The sequence below is a fragment of the Metarhizium brunneum genome, chromosome 7 (genome assembly GCF_013426205.1).
Source record: "Metarhizium brunneum chromosome 7, complete sequence".
NCBI classification, from domain to species: Eukaryota; Fungi; Ascomycota; class Sordariomycetes; order Hypocreales; family Clavicipitaceae; genus Metarhizium; species Metarhizium brunneum.
The window spans coordinates 429644-450459 of NC_089428.1; the positions used below are offsets into that span (position 1 = coordinate 429644).

The window sequence follows — 20816 nt, forward strand, 5'->3', positions numbered from 1 at the left end:
CGAAAACGGCATCTAACTGCATGTGGCAACGATTGACTTTGTAACAAAAGTATTGACAGGTTGGGGTGCTCGCCGCGGGGCTTTTATAATAATTTTTCTCTTATAATTAATACTTATAGTACAGGTCGTCGAGTCGGCTCGTTCGACTGTAACCCTGACCCTAACCCTCTTCCATTACAAAGCCGACGACATCATGCTGTGGACGAGACCGACAGCCAAACACGACTGCTTACAGTACGGTGATGGAGAGGCTACTTGTATTGACTTCCTACACTAGCTATCAGATCGACAAGTTCCTCTCTAGTCTGGTCCTCTCTGGCCATAGCTAGCCAAAACGAAATACCCCAAATTCCAGTGCTTGTTAACGGCACGTTGATATAGTAGAGAGTGATGTTAATGTACTTACACAAACAAGGAATCCCCATTCTGCCCGTGGGCAGCTCGGTAAACCGCCTCAGCTGCCTCAACGGTCAATAGGGTGTCCATCCATAGCTGCACATGCCGCCGTATCTCCTGGACCGTTGTTTCGTGGCCCGACGCTTGGGCGAGATGTCGCAGCGCCGCGCAACATTGGTAGCAAAGATCACTGTCTGTTTGGCTCTGGGTAACGCGGTTACAGCATTCGCGGCAGAGTGACAAGTTGGGAATTTATGGCCTCAAATGTGCGCATGGATTATTTTGTGGACAGCGGCATCGAATATTCAAGAGGGAACCTCATCTTATGTAGAGGATGAATGTGAGCTCACGGCATTCGGGTCGAGTGTGCCTATTGATACCCAATGTGCAAGTCCAGGTCTCTATGCAAATTGAGTGCCATTGCCCGGCATGTCTCAGTTGGAAGATATATCTTTCTCGCGTTAATCGCGTCCTTGTGTGTATTGCCAACACTGCATGGGACTCTGCAACTTACCTGACAAGTCGTCTATTGCAACCAGACCCTACCCAGTGTGATCGCGAGGCCGTTTTTGCGACCCGACCAGGTCCATCATGCGATATCTTGCAATAACTGTCCTTCGACGTGGATGTAAGAAATGCAAGCTAAATAGGTATCAATCTGTCCGTTCACAGGGCCAGTCTCACCTCCGTTTTTGTTTAGCGGAACTGGCCCATGAGGCAGATCTTCCCTATTTTGCTGCATCAAAATCTCCACCTAGTAGTTGCGATATCTCATACACCTCACGTATAAAAATGGTGAATATTCAACATGTTCGCCTTGATGAAGCATTTCTTGCCTTCATCCACGGGAATAAGGCGTAGGAGATTAACAAAGTCAAGCAGCAATCTATTTGAGTACTCAAGCCCAAGGAGTAGTTGAGTAGAAGAGGGGGAATGGCGCCGCAGAGCATTACTGTGCAATGAAACATTCTGCACATGCAGCATCTGCAGCAACTTGTCAAGTTCTCCGTATTAGAAACAATGCCGCCCTCCTCGAGGCAACAATACCGCGCCTCTTGGACTAGTGAATGAGCGTGCGGCCCGCGACATGGATGCGGCTGATACAAGCGAGCTCATTGGACGCAGTCTCCAGAGCTATAGGTGGTTGGTTAGAAAACTCAGGTGCGTGGAAAGGCTTGATTCTTGCCAGCTGAGGTTGTACAGAAACGTCCGGTCTCGCCATTACACGCCGTGCTGACCACCATGTCACCCAGACGGGCCATTGACTTGTCGGTTCCGACGATTTGCATGACAAAGCGTGGACCTGATAATCACTGCGCTCTGGCCTCGCAATCCGGTGTCTTCCGTTGCTGTGGCCATACATGTGTTATGTGCTATGACTCGAGCACAGTCCGCAGTCTATTCACCACACCGGGATTGCGCGACCAGGCAAGTCGCGATGGACATAAATCTGACCTTTATGTAATTGAACCGGCTATTCCTTCCTTTTCTAGAGCAATTGACGCTGAATAACTCTTCATTGAGACATTGTAATCATCACATCAGACCGTCGAATGAGCCACGTCCACGCTGCAGCGGTCCAGAACCCCAGGCAGACTCTGCATGTCTGACTTCAGCGGGCTGTTCAACCATTGAGAAGGGGCATGCGCTCGGTGTCAGCCTCGGTGAGTGATGCAAATTTCTCATTGCGGTGTGGATTTCTGCTTATATGTGCAGATCACATCCGCTGTCAGCATTGTGTCCTCAAACGGGAATTTCAGCTTCAGTTTCTTTGGTTTATTGCCTTCCCGATGCAGATACTTGCATACACTCGCCGTGGGACGACGTGACTTGCAGCCTCGATTTACAGTTGTGGCGACGGTGACGATATTTTGCTCCCCTGGCAAAATTTCCAATATTCAAGCAACTGCGGAGCACTCCGTACGGAGTAGACGGAACTTGACAGACCATGTGTCAATGCGCAAGACATACAGGGAATGCATTTCCCTGGCAAGTACAAACTAATATGCTGTAGTACATTGTAGATGTAGAACACGATAGACTGGTACTTCACTGTCTTGAATGCTTTTAGCCCCCTGCTGTATACGCAAGCAGCATGGACATTTCAAATCTGGTATCTGGCCTTGTCCTGGAGCTGATATATAAAGCAATCAACGTGCCTTCTCGCCATGGTAGTGAAGAATCAGTTCAAGCCAGGATCAAACCCATAGCAAGATTTTCTGTGCCTTTTATATCAACATTGGATGCAATGGCTACTACTGTATTTCAGCTCTCCAAAGCGGCATTCATCTTTGCTCTTTCCTTGAAAGTTGCAAGTGCTGTTGATTTGGACCATGATCCCATCATTGGCGTTGATGGAGGGGACCACTTGAACCCTCCACCATGTCATACAACTATTACCATTCCATATATCGGAAGTACCACGACATCCACAACTGTTGTTCCTTGCGGCACCGGCCTCGCCACTCTAGTCATACAGACTCCTTTAATCACCGAGACGTGCAGCCCGACGCACACCACGACCCGTAAGCCGCCTCCCACTTCAACATCTCAGCACACGACAACACAAACCACAACCATTAGAACCACGACAAAGAAACCAGTTACCACAACCACAACCACAACCAAGATTCCTGAACCAACTCCCGGTGGGCCCTGTCCAATCATTAAACCCCGCTGCCGCCCGGAGGGTTTCGACATCGACTACTACGCCAACCCCTTCGCTGGGTACAGTCGAGAGAACTCCCTCCCGTGGTCCTACTACATCACGCAGAACCTGAAGCCTCTCAAGTCTTCGATTACAAACGTCACTTTCTTCCCTCAGGACTTTGGCCCTCCTGCCAACCTCCCCAAGGTCTATCCACGCCCCGACCTCCCCGGTGTTTGGTACGCAGTCGGCTGGACGAAGCAGACCAATGGCGGCATCGTGGTCGACGCCAACAACTTCACCCTCGTGTACAGCGGCTTCTACCGGGCCCCCGAAACCGGCAAGTACACTCTCTGCACCACTGCTGACAACGAGAACGACGTCTTCTTCGGACACGGCAACGCCTTCAGCTGCCTGGACGGCAGAGTCGACACGAATGTGAAGCCGCTTGTGGTGTCTACTGGAGGCAACTACATCAATGGCATCAAGTGTGCAGATCTGGATTTGGTCAAAGATGCGTACTATCCCCTGCGTAGCGTCATGGGAGATTGGCAGGGCCCGTCGGCGTTTAACCTGACTATCAAGACGCCGAGCGAGACGTTTGAGAATCGCAAGAACGATTACACTGGTAACGCGTATCCCCTCTCTTGTCGATTTGGATCGGTATAAAGCAGACGCTGAAATGGATGGCTGCAGAGGCGTACGTGTACATTGGTATGGAACACCTAACATGTGGGCAGGGGCATGTCCCCCTCTATCGTTCTCGACGCTCCTTGATTGGATTATTTTAAAAAGTACAGAGTTGATATAGCCGAGATGCGGTAAACTTGGAAATAAAGCGGCTGTTTTAATAAAATCAACCCAAGATTACAATTTGTTCCTCGTTATGAGAAATTCGTAGAAAGGAAACATGCGATGATTCAACTGCCCAGACCCTAAGCTGTGTACTAAGCTCACCCTGAAAACAAAGTCTACATGCTCCGTCACATAACAGCAGCGCTTTGCATCTTTCCCACAGACCCTCGCAAAAGATGCTAGAATCAATCCGCTAGGAGTTGGGTTCGAGCGGCTTGACCGGTTCCACTACGCTCAACTGCGGCAGATACAACGGCCGTCACGCAACATGATGTATTGGATAACTAGACGACCGGTGACTGTCTACGTACATAAGCTAGAGTACTGTTGCGCTATCTATCCCCGGAGTGAGATACTGTTCTAGGGTTGATGAGCGCTTCATGTTGGCTTCATCAGATTTGACTAAGGTAAGGCCCATATGGAACCGCCGCATTCTCAGCCACCCACTTCTTCTCATCTTCCGATCCCGGGGGCGGTATCCTCATTCCTTGAACTCTGAGTAGGCTGCGATCGCCTTCTTCACCAGTGAGCTCCAAATACCAGCCCTTGTCTATGGTGAAGGGTTTCAATATTTCAGTAACCCTGTCGAGAAATTTGTCCTTTTTCTCACTTTCACCTGGTAGGAACTGCCGCGCAATGTGAGTGAACCTAACGTGAATAAAGGTCGGTTCTTGTGCAGACGACTGTTTGACAAGGTTAGTAGTGGTGCATGCTGTGTATTACAAAGCGTACACTTGCCTGCGGTTGACCACCTCGGTATATTTCATTACGAGGCATGGGGAAAAAAAAGACGCCAACGTAGAATGCCGGAAGAGGAACAGCGGTATAAATCTCAGTAATAGCCTTTGCGATGGCGTCTTTCTCGGCGTCGTCGCGGAGGACGTCGTCAGGGTGATAGATGTTCCAGTAAGGCATCTTTCTTGTTAAACAATCTTTTTTGAAGGTGTTTTGTGGCAGGGAAGCCTGTTTCAGTGATTTAATACTTCGTATAGCAACCTCACAGGATAGACCATTATGCAAATATATATTCAACTGCAGTACAGCACCGAGGCGGGCAAAGTTGACATTGCGGTCATTACAAATCGGCAGGCTGCGATTTCGACTCGGCCGCGGATGTCATGGCAAGCTGCAGACGACAAGATTCGCAGCAGAACAGTCGGTGCGGGAGTGCGCAAAGACCGTTTGTCATCAATTTCTGTGGTTGGAGCGCTAATGTCTGGTAGTATTGTGCACGTGGATGGAGATCTGACTTGGATTATTGTACTGTCGGGATAATGACATAATTCGGCCCGCGTTCATTTTCTGAGTTATAGCCCGCTTTTGAATGGCATGGAGCCAATGGATTTTGGCTACCCACCTACATATACCTCGGTTGGGGCTAACTGCCATGATAGTATAATCATTGGTACAAAAAAAAAACGGAAAGCCAGCGGCGACCCTGCTCATCACGTCTGAATGCGACGTGGCCCTTTCTTAGCAGGCTTGACAACTGTTGTTTTAAATGACTTCATTTTGCAGATCTTACCAAAGCCCCATAAAGTCCGTTGGCGATGAAAGCTGACTCAGGTGGACTTTTACCGTCACTCTGCTTCTCCGAGCCCATGATTACACAACGTCACGTTCGGGGCGGTCTCTGACAAATCGAATAGCTCCTATTGTGTGATATGTATGGCCATCAAGACCGTGTTGCGCCTCATCGAGCCCGTGGATGTTCGACGCCACGTTCGGAGTGATTCCTGGCATTAGATTACGCTCCTACTTTGTCATCTTTTAGGCGCTCGAGACCTTGTTGCGCCTCTTTATTTAAATAGGTCAACTAGTATAACTATTACAACCTCCGCATTCTAGCTTTTCTTTCCACAGCTTTCATCCTTTCGCGAATCTACCAGTCTGCTATCCAAAGACCGTCTACCCAGCAACTCATCATGTCGAGTTTAAGGTGCGCCGTATACGTCGCGCCGCCGATTCCCATCATCGACATCTTTACCAAAACCAAAGGAAAGACGTGGTCGCCAACATCATGCACGTTGGTGTACTCGGACGAGGCAGCTGTGCTTGTGGACACACCATACACAAATGCCCTCACAGAGGACCTGATTGCATGGATCGACAAGATTGCGCCCGGACGAAGGCTCGAATACATTTACATCACCCACGGCCACGCCGACCACTTCATCGGCATCCCCCAGCTCCTCAAGCGCTTTCCAGAGGCAAAGCCCGTATCTACAGCAGCGACTCTCCGCCATATGGAAAAGGACATCGCAGAGCCGAGATGGACAGAAACATGGGAGGCCTTTTTCCCGGGCCAGCTACGCAAACCCGACAGGCTCACCGACCCGCTGCCGGCGAGCAACGAGTTTTTCCTGCAAGACCGCTGGCGCTTCCAGGCCATCGAGGTGGGACAATCCGACACATACGATTCCACCGTACTTTGGGTTCCGGATCTGAAGCTCGCCGTGTGTGGCGACGTCGTCTACGGACAGGTGCACCAGATGCTTTTCGAAGCCAACACAAAGTCGAAGAGGGACGAGTGGATTCGGGCCATTGAGATGGTCGAAGCATTAAACCCTGCCTATGTCGTTCCCGGGCACAAGCAGGCGGAGGAAATGGATGGTGTATGGCACTTGGCTGCTACAAAGAAGTATTTGGTCGATTTTGGAGACGTGATGGACAAGTCGCCCAAGGACTGGACAGAGGTTCGCGACGCCATGTTGAAGCTGTACCCTGACAGGTTCAACCCGATGGTTCCTGTTTTGAGTTCCCTTGGAGCGTTCAAGGCGCTGGAGGAATCTCGACTTTAACTACATACTAGGGTCAAGTCGCCTTTGAGGAAGCAACTGATGTGCCGCTGGCCGCTAAACAGATAGTAGTACAAGTATTCAGTTTTTGCAAGATTCCACTCTTTGGCGTAGGAAAGGGAGAGCCTCACTTTCTCCGGCTGTCCGAACAATCGTCTTGTGTGACATATTCACTGTTGTAGATGAGATAGATGTAGGAAGAAAAGCTTTTCCGATGCGCCAGGAGTACTGGCGGCCCTCCCGATCATTGCCCAGTTGCATGTTTAAACTTGATCTTTAAGAGAAGGGTAACTACGTTAGTTTAGTCCGCGGAACAGAGGCCGGACCGTCCGGGGACACAGACTGAACCGTGAAACTGCCCCTCATTTTCCTTGGTAATATACATGTATCAATGTGATGAGTCAGTCCAAGGCCCTACCAGTTGCCGACTTCCCCAAACAGCGCCAAAACCTGCTCAACCCTACACACATATATATCCCCGTTTGCCACCTCCTGCAAGCTGGGACGTGTGCCATAATGAAGACGGGCAACTCGCGCCGGGGGCAACCGACCTCTGAGAAGCAAAGAAAAGAGAAAGAACTTCAAGTAAGCAGCACTTTAGTCTTGCGAAAAGCCATCATTGGGGGTCGTTGTCCCCCATCACTGGGAACTGCCCTCCGCGGATGTCAATGTACTTTACCGGGTTCCATTTCCAATGTGCTCACAACGACGCAGACCAAGCGAAAGCGAAATCGCCAAGCGCAGAGCCTGTTTCGGCAAAGAAAACAGGTCGCGGAAGCTGCGGAACGGCGCAGAATTCAGATATTGGAGGGCATTGTGCAGGAATCCAGCAACGTCTTCATCGACTTTATAGACGAGCTACTCGGGAAAAAAGATATTTTGCGTCACTATCCCGAGCTCGGTGCATCCATCCACCGTTCAGCGGCGCGTCTTCTCACACTTACCAAGAATTTGCACGCGGCCGACGATGCAGCGACACACCCAACAGCAATGCCTACACAAACAAGACTTTCTGCTCTTGTTGAACCACCCATCGATATGCAGGCAGTTCAATTCGCATCTACTATCGGGATACTTCCTTATGCCGACTTTGCAAGCCACGAACAAGGGCGCCGGTTTCAACTCGACGACATGATGACGCCTTCTACCCACGGCGCTGCACAAGTGAGCCGATGCTTACAACCATCATGGCAACTCGAATTCCCCACAACGGACCAGGACAAGGCCAGCACAGACAGCCTTGAAGACGAGTTTTCGCAGCATGTGCAGCGGCAACCACTGGGATCATTCTGCCTGCACCTTATCAAGGAAACGGTTTCTCAAGCGTGCCTCGCTCTCAAGGGTCAGCGTCCGGTGCCAGACAGGGACATTGAGCGCGTTTTTCAAGTGGCACTGCGCTCGTACACGCGAGACCAAATCATCACGAGGCTGCAGGCGATTCTGGGATCCGAGGGACATCGACTGTATCTTGCGGCAGGCATATCTTGCACTGATCACGACGACGCCGGAGACTACCTTACAGCCGTGGATGTTCAGTCACGACTTCAGGCACTCGGGGCACGAATGATAAACGTCGACCATGTTGAAATTAGCGTTCCCAATGGCACGCCAGAAATATCCGGCGACAGAGGCTCCGTTTTCGGCGATGCGGAGCTCACGTTTCCCGACCTTGGGCCGAATGACACTGCGAGTTGCGGATACAACCACACGCCGATATTGATGCATCTTGATGTCTGGCGCCTCACGGCTAGTCTTGTAAATGTGGCTGTATGTGCACAGAGCAGGCCCATGTACCCGCGAACAGAACTGGCCAAAGCAGTCCAGGCATCTGTCGTCATGGTCAATGAAAGAGGGACAAGGGGCACAGAACAAGGGCTGTTGTAGAGTATTGCGGCATATGTGCATGGTGGCAAGATGCCCCATCATAAATGTACGTGAAGATGCTGTCGAGATGGAGTCGCTTATTTGGGGCAACCGCAGTCTTTGAGCCGCTGCCTGCTAGGCAGAAGCATTTCATTCGCCTCTGATTGTCACGCGGTGACGCGAGGGCGACCATTAGAGATGTAGGGCATAAGGCTCTTGCCGAGTTCCTGTACGCTTGTGAGAACAACAATATGTTGTACACCGTGAATAGTTTAACAGAATGACGCAGCTTGATGCACACGTCCCTTTGACCTGCTTTACTAAAGGCAATAGAATAGTAGCTGTCTTACTATTACTTTTTTTGTAAGACTAGCTACTAACAGAAAACACTTTACATTCACTTGTAGTTTTTTTTATCTTCCAAGTTGGATATATACCTGGAACCTAAAAAATTCCTTCTTTCAATTGATTAAAGAGTCTTGGCTACTATATTTAACTGGAGAAGAGGCCCACCAGACGTGTCAACAGTCGTTTCTACATGGGTATTATTAAGAATCTAGTACATCTAATCGGGGCCAAGGGTGTCGCGCCGGCCGAGCGGCCACTCACTCCAGGGCCCTGACTCAGCCTCGAGCCAGGAATATAAAGTCAATACATATGTACTTAAAGGCAAATGTTGTGGACACTGTTAACAAATAGATGTTTTGAGTTTCTGGGTCAGACACGCGGCATACAGCGACGGTGCGGAGACCAACCGCCCAGTTGAAAATATTCCAGCCATCTGGCGTGTGCATGGGACTAAGCGCAAAAATGTATAGAAAATGGGTGCTCTTTTAGTTAACCGTGACTAAGTATTCAGGAACGCATATCGTATTACTTTATTCGAAATATTCGCATGACTGAAGTACCTTGATCAGCACTCCGAATCGTCACCTCTCTTTGCCATTCTGACCTCTCGTCTGACCCATGTATTTACAAGCCGGTCAGCCTTCCCATGTCAGATAGCCGGCTGTTCTTCACAGTGACACCCTTGACAACCATTGCTCAAAGTTGGTTTCGCAACGCTATTCCCATTGCTGCCTCGTTTAAAAGCCGCCTTTTGGCCCACAGCGTCGGTCGTCAAAGTCAGTAATCCGTCTCCGGGCAGTCCCTGGTGTCTGTTACTACGGTGCTACGTAGAAACTCGCGGAAAAGATCGTCTTGCTCGTCATCCACGTCTAGCAACCTTAAAGCCTCCATACTCGGCAAGAACGGCGCCTGCTGCTCCCATATCTCTATACAGGACGCCGTTTGCACCAACTCCCTTTTTACAAGGTCCAAATCCACCTCTGGGGCCATAATCTCCAAGAATTCTCTTACTCCTACTACCTGCGGCTTCCCGTCTTGGACGTCACTACCCGATCGCACAAATGCATACTCCATCCACTGACAATCCTCGGGGAAGTTTTCACGGCCCCCGCACATATTGTCCTCGGCAACCAGGTAGTTTGTGAAGGTGCGCCTGGATACAAGGACAGTCCAACCTCTGGCGAGGATTGTATCTGCTGCCTCTAGAAAGCGTTGTGGGTGAGCACAGCCTCCAATGGGCAGAGGACGGACGTCGAGTTGAGACAAGTCTGCCAGCTTGTCTGGTATGCCATGCCGGCCATGTGGAAGTCAGGATGACGCAGACAGCTTATAAATCTGGCCACAAAAGACTCTGGGCCAAGGAGCATATGGTCCATCCTGAAATACCCAAAGTCATATGTTGCCGGGTCGTAGGGACTGAGCTGTGTGCGGTAGAAGACGTTTCTAACGGGGAAGCGGTTGTACGACAGATGATAGTGCTCTGGAAACCATAATGTCTTGCATATAGCGGCCTGATACATGGCAGATAGGAAGACTGAGCCTGAAATCTCCTCCATCTTGCTCAGTAACTTGGCTAAAAAATCAACGCTTTGTCGTTGTTTAGCAAGTCTGCGGTCTCGCCCTAGTTCTGGCTTGCACATGACGTAGATATTCCCAATATTCGAGCATTGTGCGAGAGTATCTGTAAGATTAGTAGGTGTGCTGGTACCAGTACCAGTTGTATTGAGCATCTCGGCAGAAAGGCTGATTTCCTTGACTCCGCCCAGTTCCTTGGTGTCGAGGGCTGCGTCAACATCCTCGGCTGATAAGCTCGTGAAGTCGACCATGTCCAAGTGCTCGCAGCCATCAAAGGCGAGGCCACGTAGGTGGCCAAGCACGCCCGATGCACTAGAATACCTCAGCATCTCCGGTAGTATTGAGCGAAGCATCTCTTGAAAATGGTCAAGATTGCGAATGGAGCTGAATTCCCACACATCGACTTCGTCTCTCCTCAAGGCGGCATCTACTAGATGGACAATGGATCCATCCACCTCGGTCGTGAAAGGGCTATATATAGGTAACACGGAATGTAATGTCCGGGGTGTAATTGGCCCTATTACTGCCAAATGAGCTTGTTGTAGTTATGTAAAAGGAGGAGAAGGTGGAGCGCGTACCATTGAAAACACATGCGTCAACCACGGGCACCTTCTCAAGCAGTTTGAGTTCGGGACAAGTCACGTAGAATCTTTGCATGTTTTCAGCCTCTTCGTACCCGAACCTGATGATGTAGTCGGAACCCGAGAGGGCCACTCACTGTCTATCATCTTCGAGCCCCATCTTCTGCGGCCCAAAGTCAGGCCCCCAAGCATCCCAATCCAGCTCTTGGTCGTGATCTAACCACAACATGTCGTAGGCCGCAAAGGCAACAATGCCATAAACTACCCGAGTCTGATCTGTCATGTCTATGACGACCATGCCATAGGGAAGTTCTTGGTCAAAATATGCCAGACTCGGCGGCATTGCTTGCCACTGGGCAAAGAAGTTGTAGCGATAACTAGGCAGATAGCTGCTAGCTCCAAGAAGAAGACACGTTGATATGAAGGGGAAAGGACAGTACTAAAAGTCATCTCCGCTCTCCTGGAGACTAACATGGTCATCTTGCGTGGACGTCGGATGGCTTTTCGACGGATTAGGCAACTGGAAGGTGGGTTGAAGAAGATGTTCTGGATTTTGATAGAATGAATTGGCCATGTTTAGCTCGTTCTGAATCTCGCGCCGGTTATTTGGATTCAAGAAAATGGAGACGGTGCGAAGACAGGAAGAAACAAGGCCACGACCACGCCACGAGTCGTCCTGTCCTTCGGCGTGTAGCTTGCTGGGATTTTCTTCGCAGCAGACCGAGAGAGGATAGTAATGGCCGTGAATCTTACTCACGGCGTAGAATTTCCAATTCGTCGGGTTCAGCGGGCCGGAGTCTTTCTTCCAGTGCGGCGAGAAGACGGCCGCCATGATTCTTTGCACGTTTTGTGCGCCTATGAACCCGTAGATATGACAATCGTTGCGAGCGCACGTGTGCATATTGAAGAGTTAATATTAAGAAAATCAATATCCTCAATATATATTGAGAATATTGACAGGGGTTATTCAATACCGAATACATCACTGCCTATACCGTTATATACCTCGATTCCAGGAGTGGCACGCAGCTCCTAAGGCAGCCCAGATAGCCCTGTCACAATAACTATTATAAGATAACACTTATATTACCGCCTACTACTTTTATAAATACTATTTTGTATTTTAAAAGTATTATTTTAAAGCAGAAATTTAACCTAATAAACTTTTAAGGTTAATATAAGTAATAAAGCCAGGGGTCTAGCTATTATTATAGCTTATATTAATTAAGTAGTTATCTTAACTTAAATCTAGATAATAATAAGTTTTAAATATATTTTACTTATATTTAAAATATTATATATCTATTATTAACCTAAAGCCTTAATAAATATAAGCCCCTAAAAAAGGAAATTTATTAACCTTAAATTATTTATAATAGCCTTTTATTATTTAGCTCTTATTTATAATAATTAATTATATATAATATTATTATTATAATAATTATTATATATAGCTTAATAAGTATACTAAGTAGGTAAAATACTACTTTAAATTTTCTTATAATTAGCGCTTATTAACCTCTCTTAATAAGCTTTTTTATTTTAAGTATTAGTACTTTAAGAGTAAATAAAATAATAGCTAGATTAATTACTATAACTACTTATTAACTATTATATAGCTAGCTAATATAAATATCTTACTTTATATAAGCTTATAATAAGTAATTAATTATACTATTAAATATTATTTTAAGTTAAAAAAAAAGGTAAGTCTTTTACTTAAATTAAAAAGGCCTTAATATTATAAATTAAAAACTAAAATCCCTGAATATCCTTTATATTAAAAATCCTAAATTAGCTAGTTATTAAGTAAAATTATTTAAAGTAGAAAATAAGCTATTTATTTTTAGGTTTATTATTATAAAAAAGCTTATAAACCTATTTATATATTAATTATTATCATTTTTTTTAATTTATAATTAATTTACTTTATAATTAAATAAAATTATATATATAATATAAGTATTATATAAGTATAAAATTTAAAATAATATTAGGTTATATTAAGCTAAAAATAATAAGAAACTAAAAAAATAAATTATTTTAGTATAATTAATACCGCGCTATAGCTACTAATTAAGGCTATCTCGCGATAGTTTTAGTTACTATTATTATAAAGGTAAACTAACTTCGCGCCTATAACTTATACTAAAGGCTAATAAGGCTTAAAGGGCAACACAATTAATACCAGATTAAAAGCCTTTTATAGTAAAAAAAATAGCTATTATAAAGCTAAAAATCCTAATTTAATAAAAATTAAAAAAAATAATAAAACTATTAAAAATATAAAAAAAAAGCTTTTAAAAATATAAAGCTAAAATATAATTTTAAAAAAGCTATTATATTAATTATAAAAAAGCTTAATAAAGCTAATAATATTAAAAGTAAAACTACCTAATAAATTTATATTAGTAGTTTTACCTTTTTTAAAGGGAAATTATTATAATTTAAATAAGTATTTCTACTTTTTATAAATAAATAATAATAAGGTTAATAAAGCCCCTAATATTTATAAAAAATATAAGTAATACTTTAAATTCTTAAAAAACTTACCTTATATTTTCTTTTTTAAATATTAGAACTTTTATTCTAAAAACATTTTTAAATAAAAGTAATAATAACTAAAAAATATTAATAATAAGCTATATATATTAATATACTTCCCTTATTATTAAGCTAATTTAAAAAAGTAATAATAATTAAATTATTATTATATTAAGCTAACTTTAAATTATTATTATTATTACCTTAATAAGCTTTTAATATTTAATAGCTAAACTTTTTATTTTTATATATAAGCTTTCTTTTATTATTAATAGTATTATAATTATAATAATAATTATTATAATTAACTAAAAAAAGTTTAATTATAGCCTTAAAAAAATTAATATAAAGCTTTACTTATTAAAAAAATATAATAATAAAAATTAAATATACTTTACTATACTTTTACTTAATAATTCTTTTACTTAGAAAAGTTTTAACTTACTTAGCTATTATAATATTAATATTAATTATAATTAAATATAATATATAAAAGCTTATCTAGAATTATAAGTTAGCTACTAAAAAAACCTTATTACTAGCTACTTTATAACTAATAATATAAAGGTTTTTAGCTCTTAATAGTATAATTAGCTTAACTTATAATAATAGCTTATATATAATACTTACATAATACGTAGATAGTTTACTTTTCTAGTCTCCTACTATTCTTGGCCTGGTACAGCCTAATACTATTTTAGATTTTACGCTTATATAATACTAGTATTATATATGTAATTTTATTTAATTATAAAGCGAATTAACTAAATATTAATTAATTAATATATAATACTTATATAAGCTACTTTTTAGCTAAAATTTTAGCTTAAATACTTTTTTATATTAATAATAATAATAATAATATAAATAGGTTTTTTCTTATTAAAGTACTATTTGTTACAACCTAGTTATATACAGGAAGCAGGCTGCAAGTTAGGCCAGCTATATAAGCTATAAAGTAGTATAGGTAGGGCAAATAATAGATTAATAGTTAAAGTAATTATTATATTTAGATTATAAAAGGAACTATAATTTATATAAGTAGAATTATAATTATAATAATAATCTAAAAGGAAATATTATAATAAGAAAAGTAATTTATTATAATATATAAAAACCCTTAATTTTATTTTATAAATAAACTCTAGTTTCTTAGCTTTTAATATAAATTATTATATTAAATAAGCTTTACTTATAACTTTTTAACTCTGATTACTTAGTTATAATTTATAACTTATTATTAATATAATACTTAATTACTTAAATTAATTATTTTAATAGTTTTATTAATATAAATTATAATTAGTTTATCCCTTAAAAATCTTAGCTATTATATATTAAAAGCTTTTATTTAAACTATTATTATATTACTTTAAGTAATACCTAATAATTATTAATATAATATTATATAAAACTATTATTATATTTAAATTAAATAAAACCTAAAAAAAACTAATAATTATTTCTACTTATAAAATACTTATTAAAATTATATACTTTTAAGAATAAATCTAATAAATAAAAAAAAAATAATAAGAATAAGCTATAATTATTATTATAATTAAAAGAAATTTAAAAGAAATTTTTAGACTTAAAATATTAGAATTATATAATAAATTTTTAGGTATACTTTAAGAATTTTTTACTTAACTTAAAGCTTATTATTAATAATTTTTAATTAAAATAAAAGAATTTTTTATTAAGGTATTATATATAAAAAAATATATAATAAAAGTAATATTTATATAATTTAAACTTATTATAAAGGATTATTTTAATAAAAAAAAAATAATTATAAAAAAAAAACTAATATTATTTTTAAAAATTATAATAAATTTAAAAAAGCTATTAAAAAAACTTTTAAAATAATTAATAAAGTTAAAGCTATTAAGTATTATATTAATAAGCTTAAATAAAAAAAATTAATATCTAATTATATTATTTACTTTTAATAATTTATATTTTAGCTTAATTAAGAGAATAAACCTTTTATATTAGCTTTTTATAAAAAACTTAAAGAAAAAGTTAAGAATAAATTTTATAAAAAAAATAAACTAAATAACTTATTAAATTATATTATTATAATAATATAAATTAATAATAAATAATATTAATAATATATATAAAAAAAATAAGATAAAAAAACCTAAAACCTTATTAAAAAAAAGAATTATTAAGCTAATTAATATAAAAAATATAATAAATTTATTACTTATAATTATACTTTTAACTTTAAATAAATAAAGCTTAATATTATTAAAAAAAATAATAAAAAAAAAAAAAGAAATATTATAATTATAAAAAACTAAGATATTTTATTAATAAATATAAAAAACCTAAAAAAAAATAAAAGCTAATATTAAAAAAAAATAAAATATAACTTAATTTTATTAATTAATAAAAAATTAAAATTATTAAATTAAAAGTAAAATATAAAAACCTTAATTAGACTTTTTATTATAATAATAATTATTATATTTATATAAGTAATAAATAAAAAAAAATAGTTTTTAAAAAAACTAAGAAAACTAAAAAAAAAAGTTATAAATTTTATAAAAAATAGGCTATAAATAGCTAAATAATTAATATAAAAAAACCTAAATAAATAATTATTAAAAAAAAAAATACTTATAATAATAAAATAAAAGGAATTTTATAAATTAAAATTATTAAAATATTTAAATAAAAACTTATATTAAAAAATTCTTAATTAAATATAATAATAAGTAAAAATAAGAAAAATTTAAAAGGAATAATAATATAAAAAAAAATAAAATATATAAATTTTTATTACTTTTAATAAATTAAAAAATAAAGTAAAAAAAATAAATATTAATAATAATAATATAATTTTAAATACTTTAAAAGTATTTAAAAATAAATAAAATAAAAAAGAAATACTTATAAAGCTAATAATTATATAAAAATAAGCTATATAATAATATTTTTTTATATTAATAAGAAAATATTTTATAATTTTTATTTTAATAATAAATATTATTATAATAATAAAAAACTAAATATTATAATTTTTAAAAAAAAAAAAAAATAATTTTAAATTTTTATTAAAATATATAAAATATATATATTTAATATAAGTATTATATATATTTATAATATATTAAGTATATTTTTAAATTAAAGTATAATTAAATATATTTTTAATTAAAATAAAAAAATATTTAATTAAAATATTATACTTTAAATAAAAACTCTTAAAATAAAAAATAAAAATAATTAATAATAATTAAATAATAATTTTAAAACCTAATTTAAATATACCTATTAAATATTAAGCTTATATAAATCTTATAAATATATATAAATTAAATATATATTAATTATATATATATATAAAAAATAAGTAATAATATTAATATATATATAAAAGAAAAATCCTAATATATAAAAAAAAGTTATTACTTAAATTACCTTAATATAAAATAAAAAATTATATAATATACTTATTATTAAATTATTTAAAATATATAATAAATAAAGCTAAAAAATAATATAAATAATAATATAAAATATTAATAATATATAAATAAATATAATAAATATTAAATATACTTAAATAAAAAAACCTTAAAAGAATTATAAAATTAATATATTATAATAAATAATAATTAAATAAGTAATATAATAAATAAAAGTTTAACTTTAAATATAATAAGAAATATATAATAAATTATAATAACTTAAAATATAAAAAGTATAAAAAAATAAAAAATTAAATTTATAACTACTTATATTAAATATTTAATAATAAGTTTTACTTTAAGTACTTATAAAATAAAATAAAATTTATAAAATAATATTAAAAAATAAAATAATAAATTATAAAAGAATTTATTTTAAAAAACTTAAAAAATAAAATATATTATTTATAAAAAAGCTATAAATTAATATAAAAAAAAATACTAATAACCCTTAATATAACTAAAAGTAAATAAAGTAATAAAATAATATTAAATATTAAAATTATAAAATATTATATTTATATACTTATAAATAATAATATAATAAGTAATTATATTTTACTTAAAATTATTAATTATTATTAATTATTATAAAAATATAAAAAGGTATTATATAAGTTAATTAATATTAAAAAAAAACTTTTTACTTATAATAATAAAATTATTAATTAAGAAACTAATTATTTTAAAGTATAAATTTAAGGTTATTTAAAAGTAATTTAACTTAATATTATATATATATTAAAATATAACTTAATATTAAAGTATTTATAATTATAAAAAAGTAATTTATTAATTAATTAAAAAATAAGCTAATTAAAGTAAAATAAAACTTTAAGCTAATAAAATTAATAAAATTTAAAAAAAAAAAAGTTTTTATTATAATTTAGCTTATAAATAAAGTTTTAAAAAAAAAAAACCTTTAAGTAAATTATTTAAAAACTAATAATAATAAATAAATAATATAAAAATAATAAATATAATAAAAAAATAATTAAATTTATTATAATAACCTTAATAATATTATAAATTAAAATATAAATAATAATAAATAATAAGAAAATAAAAGCTAAAATTTAAAAAATTATTATTATTTTAAGAAAAAACCTTATAAATATAAATAAAAAACTTAAAAAAAAAAAAAAAAAAAATAATAAAAATAATAAAAACTAAAAAATAAAAAAAAAAAACCTTAAAAATATTTCTAAAAAATATTAAAAATATAAAAGATTATTTATAAAAAAATTAAAAACTAAATTATTAAAATATAATTAATAAAATTATTAAATTAAATTAATAAATAAAAAGTTAATAATATTTTATAAAATTTATAATATAAATATAAAAAAACTTAAAATATTATAAAAATATATTAATAAAATATTAATAAAAAGCTATATTAAAGTATTTATATTAAAAATTAAATATTTAATTATATTTATTTTAAAAAAAAATAAGAAATTATAATTAATAATAAATTATTAATAATTAAATATAATTATTATAAAAAATTAAATATTATTATTATTTATTTTTAAATTATAAAATTAATTATATAAAATAAATTAATTTATTATTTTAAACCTAAAAAAAATATATAATTTAATTTAAATAAAAAAAAGCTATAAATAAAAAATAATTTTTAAAATAAAATTTAAATTATTTAAATACTTAATAATATTATTTAAGCTTATTAATATATTAATAATATTTTAATAAATAATTAATAATATATTATAAAAATATTTAAATAATTTTATAATAATATATTTAAATAATATATTAATTTTCTTAAAAACCTTAAAAAACTATAAAAAATATATATATAAAATATTATAAGTATTATAAAATATAAAATTATTAATAAAACTAATAAAAAGTAAATTTTATACCTAAAAAATAAACTTTTTAAAATATATAATATAATTAAATAAAATATAAATAAAAAAAATAAAAATTAAAATAATAAAAAACTAATTAATATTAAAAAATATTAAGAATATATAAAGCTTTAAAAGCTTTATAAACTATTATAAAAAATTTATTAAAAATTATAATAAAATTATAATACTTTTAAATAAACTTATTAAAAAAAATAAATAATAAAACTAAAATAATAAAATATAATATACTTTTAATAAAATTAAAAAACTTATTATATTTAAACTTATTTTAAAAACTTTTAATTTAAAAAAAAAATAAAATTAAAAACTAATTTATTAAATTTTACTTTAAAAATATAAGTTAAATAAAAAAATAATAATAAAAAACTATATTTTATTATATTTTATTTAAAAAAACTTTATAAAATAAAACTTAATTATTTTATTTATAATAAAAAATTCTTAATAATTATTAATACTTTTAAAAAGTTTAAATATTATTTTATAAAAAATAAATATAAAGTTAAAGTATATATTAATTATAAAAATATTTTTTATTTTATAATAATATAATAATTAAATAAATAATAAATTTAATAAGCTAAATATTTTTTAGAATTTAATTATAAAATTATTTATTAAAAAAAATCTAAAAATAAATAAGTAAATACTTTAAGTTAAAAAAATAATTATAATATAAAAGTACTTATAATAATAAAATAACTTCTTAAAATTAATAAAAATAATAACTTTTAATAAAAATAATTAAATATTATATTAAAAGTATAAAAAAAAACCTAATATATAATAAAATATATTAATAAATAATAAATAATATATAATATATTAAGAATATATTAATAAAATATATATATTACTTAAAAAAAGTATTAATATATAAAGAAAAAATCTAAATATTATTAGACTTATAAGAAAAATATATTAAAAAAATATATAAATACTTAGTTTATAAATATTAAAAAATCTATAAAATACTAAATAAAATATAATAATAATATAATTTTTTAGGAATTAAGAAAATAATTAAAAAAGTTATTAATAAATATATATAATATAAAAAAAATAAGGCTTTATAATATAAGCTATATAAAAAATTATAATTATTATTATGTTACGACCTAGCCGCAAGCTGCAGTGTAGGTCGCAGAATAGGCCGACTATATAAGCCACCTCGCGGAGGAATAAGGCTTATATTAAAAAAATAATCAGAGTATATAAGGTAATTATAAGAGTTATCTTATAATTAGAATAATTATTATATAAGTTAATATAATTACCTTATAATTAGGATAACTTATAATTAGAAGTTACTTTTAAGAAAGAGTAATTACCTTATATATAAGAACCTTAATTTTACTTTATAAATAAACTTTAGCTTCTTAGCTTTTAATACTAATTATTATATTAAATAAGCTTTACTTATAACTCTTTAACTCTAATTACTTAGTTATGGTTTATAACCTATTACTAATATAATACCTAACTGCTTAGATTAATTACCTTAATAGCTTTATTAATATAAATTATAACTAGTTTATCCCTTAAGAATCTTAGCTATTATATATTAAAAGCTCTTATTTAGACTATTACTATATTACTCTAAGTAATACCTAATAATTATTAATATAATATTATATAAGATTATTATTATATTTAAATTAAATAAAACCTAAGAAGAATTAATAATTATTTTTACTTATAAGATACTTATTAAAATTATATACTTTTAAGAATAGGTCTAATAAATAAAAAAAGAATAATAAGAATAAGCTATAATTATTATTATAATTAAAAAGAACTTAAAAGAAATCCTTAGATCTAAA

At 33.5% G+C, this 20816-nt stretch overlaps 6 protein-coding genes across 6 annotated transcripts; 3 read left to right on the forward strand and 3 right to left on the reverse strand.

Annotated features, from left to right (window-relative positions):
* Positions 1-2644: 2644 nt before the first annotated feature.
* G6M90_00g106930 (uncharacterized protein) lies at positions 2645-3712 on the forward strand (the record flags this gene model as incomplete). The annotated part of the gene is made up of 1 exon (XM_014684422.1): positions 2645-3712. One exon carries the CDS (start codon positions 2645-2647, stop codon positions 3710-3712), a length of 1068 nt encoding a protein of 355 aa, XP_014539908.1.
* A 578-nt stretch (positions 3713-4290) lies between these two features.
* Positions 4291-4813, reverse strand: G6M90_00g106940 (uncharacterized protein; the record flags this gene model as incomplete). The annotated part of the gene is made up of 2 exons (XM_014684423.1): positions 4291-4581; positions 4631-4813. 2 exons carry the CDS (start codon positions 4811-4813, stop codon positions 4291-4293), a joined length of 474 nt encoding a protein of 157 aa, XP_014539909.1.
* A 1010-nt stretch (positions 4814-5823) lies between these two features.
* Positions 5824-6699, forward strand: G6M90_00g106950 (uncharacterized protein; the record flags this gene model as incomplete). The annotated part of the gene is made up of 1 exon (XM_014684424.1): positions 5824-6699. One exon carries the CDS (start codon positions 5824-5826, stop codon positions 6697-6699), a length of 876 nt encoding a protein of 291 aa, XP_014539910.1.
* A 513-nt stretch (positions 6700-7212) lies between these two features.
* G6M90_00g106960 (uncharacterized protein) lies at positions 7213-8580 on the forward strand (the record flags this gene model as incomplete). Its single annotated transcript, XM_066131713.1, has 2 exons — positions 7213-7281; positions 7411-8580. The coding sequence occupies 2 exons, from the start codon at positions 7213-7215 to the stop codon at positions 8578-8580; spliced, it is 1239 nt and encodes a 412-aa protein (XP_065987898.1).
* Positions 8581-9684: 1104 nt separating this feature from the next.
* G6M90_00g106970 (uncharacterized protein) lies at positions 9685-11406 on the reverse strand (the record flags this gene model as incomplete). Its single annotated transcript, XM_066131714.1, has 4 exons — positions 9685-10109; positions 10202-10999; positions 11061-11131; positions 11201-11406. 4 exons carry the CDS (start codon positions 11404-11406, stop codon positions 9685-9687), a joined length of 1500 nt encoding a protein of 499 aa, XP_065987921.1.
* A 96-nt stretch (positions 11407-11502) lies between these two features.
* Positions 11503-11895, reverse strand: G6M90_00g106980 (uncharacterized protein; the record flags this gene model as incomplete). Its single annotated transcript, XM_014684427.1, has 1 exon — positions 11503-11895. One exon carries the CDS (start codon positions 11893-11895, stop codon positions 11503-11505), a length of 393 nt encoding a protein of 130 aa, XP_014539913.1.
* Between the last annotated feature and the right edge of the window lie 8921 nt (positions 11896-20816).